Here is an 8,475-nt window from a genome sequence, read left to right as displayed (position 1 = left end):
GAGATATATTTGCATTTAGTAGTTTTTTTTTTTAAATTCCTATTTGCTTCTATGGTCTTGTCTGTATAGTAGGGAATACAACCAAGAATATTGCATTTCCCAGGCTCTCCCTACCCCCGGTTTCTGAATGTGGTCTACATTCTGCCAGTGAAACTTAGGCTTGTGAGATTCGGGAAGCAGAGACAGGCTGAAGGTTTCTCAGGTCGTGGATACAAGGGTTCACAGACAGGGGTCTTGTGTTGGCAGCATCCTTGTGTTCCCAAGACATTCCTTCCCCCTGAGTTCTAGAGGAGCCATGATGTCAGCAGTGGCTCCTACAGGTCCCTCCCTCTTAAAGTTAGGGGCCTGTACTGACTTGTGCTCCTCCAGGCTTCCAACAGTTTTGAGGTATAATTCCCTATAATAGAGTAGAATTGTAATAAATAATCCCATTTAGGGTGTCCTCAGGGATTTCTATTTCCTGAATGAACTCTGACTAGTACAGAGGGTCCTCGCCTTTTAATGTTACCGAGACAACCTCATTCAGGTGCCCTCAGAAATTCCCTCAAACACACAGGAAGTTAGAGGTCAGGAGAAAACAGGGAACCATGATTAATGTCCAAATAGAAACTCTTTCTCATCACAGAGAAAGGGAACTCAAAGTCTATTCTAAAGACTCCCCAGTTTAGTAATCTCATGAGGAGAACCAATCAGTGTTTTAGGACTAAACGACATCATAAGTTGCTGATCAACATCTTGGGTTGAAGGTGCTCTTACAACATGTAGAACACAGAGACATATATAGTCTCTGAGTTTACTGTACATATATTGAGCATCTCGTAAGAACAAGGCATTATGGCAGCTAGCAAAGGGCAAGCACAGAAAAATTATATTGGTTAAGTGTGATTAGAGGAGGTTAGGATAGAGGAGATGACAAACCTAAATTATAGGATCAGACTCTCAGCAGAGACTGATGTAGAAGTCTCCTCTGGCCCATTCCAGTGCCTCCAGGAAACACAATCCTCAACAATTTTAGGGCAGAACTGTGTGTGCGTCCTCCCAGGCATCCAGAAGTCAGTATCAGAGGATGTTCAAAGCCCTTAGATACCAGTTTCCCTGGTGGCGCAGTGGTTGAGAGTCTGCCTGCCGATGCAGGGGACACGGGTTCGTGCCCTGGTCCAGGAAGATCCCATGTGCCGCGGAACGGCTGGGCCCATGAGCCATGGCTGCTGAGCCTGTGCGTCCGGAGCCTGTGCTCTGCAACGGGAGAGGCCACAACAGTGAGAGGCCCGCATACCGGAAAAGAATTAAAAAAAAAAAAGCCCTTAGATACAATCCGAAAATCAGCCACGTGTAGAGTCTTGGCTCTTCTGAACTGGGAGGGGAATAGTAGGGCAGGATGAGACCTCAGCAGTGTAGAAAACACTGTGGAAAACCCACCCTAAGTATATGTGTCATGACTGATCTTCAAGAGTAAACTCACCATCTCATGAGCTGCCGCACTGCCAGGTCTCTCCTCCTTGGAAGTATTTGGATTCCAGCCCTTTCTAGTTGGTTTAACACTTTCCTTTCTGTTTTGCTATATTTTCAAAAAATGAGGGTCCGTCAACATGTGCTAACTTTCAGTATTCTCAACAGTGAACATCAAGATAAATTCTTTGAATCAGAACTTTCATCATGAGGAAGTAATGGTAAAGCCCTCCTACAGGTTATTATCTCTAGTCTTCCAGGTAACATAAGCTCTGCCCCATTTACTCTCTCTCAGGAAAGGTATGTGCCCAAAAGTCTTTTCCAATCTCAGGACATATTTAAGGTAATGGGAATTAGGAATAGGATTCCCCCTTTCCAGTCTACTGTCTCCAGTAACCACTACCTACGTTCCAAGGTGTAGCTTTCCATACATCTCCAGCCTTGGGAGTGTTGGAACTCAGAGTTTCTCTTCTGATGTTCTCCTGAACTGTCAGGGATCCCAAACTCTTGGGCAGCGTTGGCCCCCTTGGAGTCTAGGACACTGGAGGGAGCCTGAAGCAGTAAGAGGTGCCTTAAGGGCAGCTCTGTCACCCAACACTGCCAAGATTCCGGCATTCCTCCTAGCCTGACCATTTACCTTCTTTTTAGATGAACTACTGTCCCTTAAAGAAATTCCCCGGCTGTCACAGCACAGAGACATGATCTGCCACTAACTCTCATCTTAGGATATTTCCGTTGATTCTATTCTCACTAATGTGCTTCAGGCAGATCCATTGCTGGCACTTGGATTGGGATGAAAGAATCTCTGAGTGATTGCCCATCATTCTTGAAAACTCGATTTTTTTGTTTGGTTGTGAGTTTGTTTGATTGATTAAGAAGTTCCTTTTCATCTAATAGAGCATCACCTTTCCTGGACCCTTTGCAAAAGTCCATCCCTTAGCAACAGCAGTGTCATCTCAAACGATTTTTCTGATTGGCTGCAGCTCAACTGATTTTAAATTTTAATCAGACTCTGACACCCTACATTCTCCTTACTTGTATTCCAGTCTGTTGTGACCCACCTTGAGCTCTACTGTCCCTCATCGAGACACCTAAAAAGAAAATGGCCATAATTGGAGTCCCAATACCAGGATTTTTCATCACTCTCCTGATAAGCCTTCAGGAATCATGGGCTATCACAGGTAAGTGCTGAAAGAATCAAAAGTAGGGATATATAAGTTCTGAGAGCATCAGAGAAGTGAATTGTGGACATTTGAAAGACAATCTTTGGAGTGAAAAAGAAGAGTGACAGGTATTTTCTGGGTCTAACTCTAACATTATAATACATTGTAGTTAGAAGGGTTCTCTGCTCACCAGCAATTGAAGTAAAATTTAGATTAGAGAAGCAAAACTGAATTGTGTACTGATTAATACTATTGACTTTGATATAAGCCAAACTTTCAGGGAAATATTTTCTGACAGGCATTAACAAGATACCTTTCTGCTCTTTAACTTTTCATTCCTGGAAAATTAGTAAAAATTAAAAACCTCATGTAATTTCTTTTTTTTTTTTTTTTTTTTTTTTTTTTGCGGTACGTGGGCCTCTCACTGTTGTGGCCTCTCCCGTTGCGGGGCACAGGCTCCGGACACGCAGGCTCAGCGGCCATGGCTCACGGGAGCAGCTGCTCCACAGCATGTGGTATCTTCCTGGACCGGGGCACGAACCTGTGTCCCCTGCATCGGCAGGCGGACTCTCAACCACTGCACCACCAGGGAAGCCCCCCTCATGTAATTTCATGAGGATTAAATCAGAAAAAAATATGAGATTTCTTGGCACCTGTTCTTAACTATTTTTGCCATGGTAGCTATCTTTTGGCCTGTCAATTCTGTCAGTCTATTTGGAGCACAGACATTATACTAAAGATCACTAGAAAGGAAGATCACCAAAAAGCAACCATTCACCCAAGGGAGGGGGAAGGGCAGGCATGCTGATATGAATTGCATTTAATTTACTGTCTCTTGGGACGGTGAAAACCCCAATTACAGTGGATCTTAAAAGGATCTTTGGTCGCTGTAACTTAGTAATATTCTTAAGAGAGTAGAAAAATGAGTAAGGAAGTGAAGTGTCTGATATTACTCTCTACCATCTCCAGAGCAAATATTGTGCCGTTGTGAAGGTGTATTGTGAAAAAACATTCTTTGCCCAGAGTGACCCCCAAAGAAGGTGGCAGGTAGACTGGAAATAAGTAAAGTAATAACATAGCTCCAAGACCCATGATGACAGTGTAGGTTTCTATTGCCCAGAAAGAGCCACATACAAGGATGCCTTCCAGCAAAGATAGCTTCCCTTGGAGCTAAAAGAGGAAGTTAGAATGTGTGTGTGTGTGTGTGTGTGTGTGTGTGTGTGTGTGTAGCTGCAAATGCTAAATAAATCCCTAGGTTTATCAATATACAGTCAGATTTTAAAACCCACCGCTCATTTACATGCACCACAGAGGCAGCATACTCTTCAGTTGTAGCTTTCTTATGTCAAGTCCATTATTCTCTTGGTGTAGATTATTCTCACTATCAACCATAATAGAATATGTCCCTAATGATAGTCTCAATCTAAAGATCTTTAATATGCAAGGGAATGTTGGTGAGGTCAATCCAAATAAAATACTTCCCTCAGAGGGATGCAGGGTGTGGGTGTGGATACAGGAAAGTGAGTACTCTACGATGCTACAAGGTCTCAAACTTAATTATTTGGGTACCACAATCTCCAGTCATATATTCCATGGGTCTGGCCCTTAAACATAAAGCAGTTTCTGATGCTAAAGTACTTGTTGTAATCCCGATGATATACTAAGAAATTACTTAAAACTAGTCTCATTTCATCTTAAAAACAAACCCAACATAGAAGCAAAACCACAGTAGAATATAATGGGAAAACTACATATAAATAGATAAAGTAATCTACTCAAGATCACTAGGTAGCTGAATGAGAATTCGAGATTTAATTTGATTCCAGAGTTCAAACCCAACCTTTTAAACATTGTTTCTCTCTTCTTAGAGTTATGGTGCTCTGAGACATGCCCTGGGATTCTGGCTTAAATTATTTAATTCCTAGGTCAAGAGAGTGAGAGAACACTTCTCTTTTAGGGGCTACTGCTGGAATTCTAAAGAGGGAATCCTTTCTCAGGCAGTAACATAGAGCCAAACAAAAGCTTCACGAGACTCCAGTTTTTCAGCCCTCATTTCCTCAATCCACACTCTCTACATTGAACCTTTGCTTGTCCACTCCCAGCTCTGTTGAACACGAATGTCCTTCACCCAGGCCTCATCTTCCCACTCATCCCTACTCTCCATCACTCCTCCTTTCCACTTGGCCCTCTCTTTCCACTACCCCTGCGCACATGTGTGTGTCTCACATGCTGGGTTCTTCTTCAACTCTCTCTCCTGGTTCCCACCCTAATTCCCTTTCTTGTCTTTTCAGAGGATCATGTGATCATCCAGGCTGAGTTCTCTCTGGCCCCTGACCAATCAGGCGAGTTTATGTTTGACTTTGATGGTGATGAGATTTTCCACGTGGATATGGAAAAGAAGGAGACAGTGTGGCGGCTTAAAGAATTTGGAAATTTTGCCAGCTTTCAGGCTCAGGGTGCATTGGCCAATATTGCTGTGGGAAAAGCCAACCTGGACATCATGATAAAGCGCTCCAACCACACCCCAAACACCAATGGTACCTCTCTCTGCTGCACTCCTAGGCTTGGGAATTGTAGCTTTAAATAGATACTTCAGCTCTTTGTGTTATGTTACTGTGACTGCCTTTCCCTCCCAGGGACCTGTTCTTGCCATATGCAAGCTCCAAATTCTCATGCCACCAGCCCAAGAACTTTATGACTTTGTTCCTTTCTTGATGTGCTCACATCTCGTCTCTAGCATCCACAGTCTCTCATAAAGTCATTGCCCTGAATCCATGCTGGGGGAGCCAGGAATGAGGTCCTTGGGTATCTTACACCTCAATGTTGGTTCCCGTTCATGGGGGAGGGTATCAGAGCTGGGTATCTGAGACCATGACACAGATCCTCAGGGCACAGTTTCAATTGTTCTTTCAGCCTTGGTGGGAGGGAGAAGGGCAGGGCTAAGCAGGGAAGGCTAATTTCTGTCACCTGTCCCCCAGTACCTCCAGAAGTGACTGTGCTTTCAAACACCCCTGTGGAACTGGGAGAGCCCAACATCCTCATCTGTTTCATCGACAAGTTTTCTCCACCAGTGATCAATGTCACGTGGCTTCAAAATGGCAAACCTGTCACCACAGGAGTGTCAGAGACAGTCTTCCTGCCCAGGAATGACCACCTTTTCCGCAAGTTTCACTACCTCCCCTTCGTGCCCTCAGCGGAGGATGTCTATGACTGCAAGGTGGAGCACTGGGGTTTGGAGGAGCCTCTTCTCAAGCACTGGGGTGAGAACCATACTTCAATCTCCTGTATTTTACAGTTTTCTCCTGTGATGCATGTGTCTGGCCCTTTGGGGCCACAAGTCCCCTAACTGTTTCATAACAACTGCTCCAGTTCCTGTTCCTGGTCTCCCATTGCTCAGCTTTCCCCACTTCTAATCTGTAATTCCCTTAATACGTCATCCTGTCTTCCTCTTATTTAGTTGATGAAAAAAATATTCTTTTGACTAAGTACCCTATATTTGGTCCTAAGTGCTGCTTCCTACCACATGCATTACTTCTGTACTCTGATTTATTTTTCCCCAGAGTATGAAGCTCCAACCCCCCTCCCAGAGACCACAGAGAACGCGGTGTGTGCCCTGGGCCTGGTTGTGGCTCTGGTGGGCATCATTGTTGGGACCATCTTCATCATCAAGGGTGTACGCAAAGGCAACACTGTTGAACGCCGAGGGCCTCTGTGAGACACCTGCAGGTGGGTTTGATGTGGTCAGAGGAAGACATATATGGAATGATCCAGAGGAAGGAAACAGAGTGAGGGAAAGGACATGTGGTGCCTTTAAGGGAAAACAAGTGCAAAAGTCATGGCCCTTGATTTATCTTTGCTGGACAAAATCAGACATTGCTGTCATCTGATATTCCAAAGCCTCACATTCCTATGCCCCTTTCCATACATGTGCCCCTAAAACCACACCTCCTGTCTTAGAACTTATCTCCAGTACCTAAAATAATTGTTTCACATTAGAATACTGAGTCCTGTGATCTGGGAAATTCAACTTCAAGATTAAGACTCTACCTGGTTTATATTTCCTGAGCAGGATATCTGTTCTGAAGCATTTCCAGAGCTTCACTCTTTGGGGTTTAGGGTAGATTCATTGTATGAAGTGGGAATCTCTTGGAGGCCAAAGCCTGTTTTTGCCCCTCCATTCTGAAAAATAGTGTCAGAAGGTCTAAGAGAAAGTAAAGCATGGTCTGCTCATTCATGCTTACTTGGAAGGTTTGAAAGGTTGTGTTTACAACAGGTCATACAAATACTAAGAGACTGTTCCAAAGTCAAAGGATTAAAGGTGAAGAGGAAGGAATCTGAAGGTGAGAGCTCAAAATATTCATCTTAAACTCTATAGTAACTGTGTGTGTCCTGCTACAGGTAATGGACTTCGTTAAAGAGAAGATCGGTGAAGACATTTCTGCTTTATAGCTTTACAAACCTGGCAGTACTCCGATTGTTCACCTCAGTGACAGCAACCATCCTTCAGCACTTCCCAACACTTTAGTTACTCTAAGAGTAAAGACACCTTCTACAATCTCCAAATTCTAATGTCTAGTTATTCCCTGTCTATTGCTCCTTCTTGTATTGGCTTTCCCTCCATTTTCTACTGTCTCTTTATTATCACCATGTAATGCCTTTGGAATAGAGCCCATAGGATCTTTTCTCTGCTATGGAACCTTTTGAATCTTCTACGGGCTATCTCTTGTATACTTATTATTTGGAGTTTCTTCTGACTGCAATTGTGATTTTTCTGAATACAATAAACTTTGAGTGGGTCTTAAGTGGAGTTTTTGGTATCTGAGCCAATTCTTCATGGTGGCTGGGGAGTATATGTGATCCTTTTATCCTGAAATGTCTGAATGTTAAATGTATCTTATAGGCTCTGTAGTTAATCAGAAATAGCCTGGTTCATTAGGACCCAAGTCTCAGAGGATCTTCCAGCAATCCAGTTGCTGTGGTCTGGTCCGCATATAGAAAACCCTAGAGTAGGGTTTATTTGTTGAGAGATGACTTAGCAACATGTTCATAATCTGGTTTGGATTCTTAAGCCTCCAAATCAATGAGGTATCTGGATCTTCAGAGAGTGAATCTTAAATCCTAAGGAAGACTTCTGATAATGGATGAGACAGATGGTGGGGAACAGATGGTGGTGGAGTGGTGAGCAGAATAGAAGAGCCTTCATATACATAACAGGATTTCCAAATCAACATCACACATTTTAGATTTAAGGAAGCATGAGATTGGACACTGAGATTGACATTACCATTTTCTTTATTTTTTTAACATCTTTATTGGACTATAATTGCTTTACAATGTTGTGTTGGTTTCTGCTGTATAACAAAGTGAATCAGCTATACGTACACATATATCTCCATACCCCCTCCCTCTTGCATCTCCCTCGCACCCTCCGTATCCTACGTCTCTAGGTAGTCACAAAGCACAGAGCTGATCTCCCTGTGCTATGTAGCTGCTTCCCACTAGCTATCTATTTTACATTTGGTAGTGTATATATATTAATGCCACTCTCTCACTTTGTCCCAGCTTACCGTTCCCCCTCCCCGTGTCCTCAAGTCTATTCATTATGCCTGTGTCTTTATTCCTGTCCTGACGCTAGGTTCATAAGAAGCATTTTTATTTTTTTTGATTCCATATATATGTGTTAGCATACTGTACTTGTTTTCCTCTTTCTGACTTACTCCACTCTGTATGACAGACACTAGGTCCATCCACCTCACTACAAATAACTCAATTTTGTTTCTTTTTATGGCTGAGTAATATTCCATTGTATATTTGTGCCACATCTTCTTTATCCATTCATCTGTCGATGGACACTTAGATTGCT

General features: G+C 43.1%; 1 protein-coding gene across 1 annotated transcript; it reads left to right on the top strand.

Moving 5' to 3' along the window:
• The first annotated feature begins 2,494 nt into the window (after positions 1 to 2,494).
• Positions 2,495 to 7,419, top strand: LOC308624500 (HLA class II histocompatibility antigen, DR alpha chain). Its single transcript, XM_081247759.1, has 5 exons — positions 2,495 to 2,630; positions 4,904 to 5,149; positions 5,591 to 5,872; positions 6,173 to 6,338; positions 7,011 to 7,419. The coding sequence occupies exons 1-4, from the start codon at positions 2,552 to 2,554 to the stop codon at positions 6,325 to 6,327; spliced, it is 762 nt and encodes a 253-aa protein (XP_081103885.1). The 5' UTR covers positions 2,495 to 2,551; the 3' UTR covers positions 6,328 to 6,338; positions 7,011 to 7,419.
• Positions 7,420 to 8,475: the final 1,056 nt, after the last annotated feature.

This window comes from Mesoplodon bidens (assembly GCF_964165515.1).
Source record: "Mesoplodon bidens genome assembly, chromosome: 10".
NCBI classification, from domain to species: domain Eukaryota; kingdom Metazoa; phylum Chordata; class Mammalia; order Artiodactyla; family Ziphiidae; genus Mesoplodon; species Mesoplodon bidens.
This window is presented reverse-complemented; position numbering and strand designations above follow the sequence as displayed.

Coding starts and splice junctions, on each gene's coding strand:
- LOC308624500 (XM_081247759.1), top strand. CDS start 2,552: ATGGCCATAATTGGAGTCCCAATACCAGGATTTTTCATCACTCTCCTG. Junction 2,631..4,903: donor GGAATCATGGGCTATCACAG/GTAAGTGCTGAA, acceptor TTGTCTTTTCAG/AGGATCATGTGATCATCCAG. Junction 5,150..5,590: donor CCACACCCCAAACACCAATG/GTACCTCTCTCT, acceptor CCTGTCCCCCAG/TACCTCCAGAAGTGACTGTG.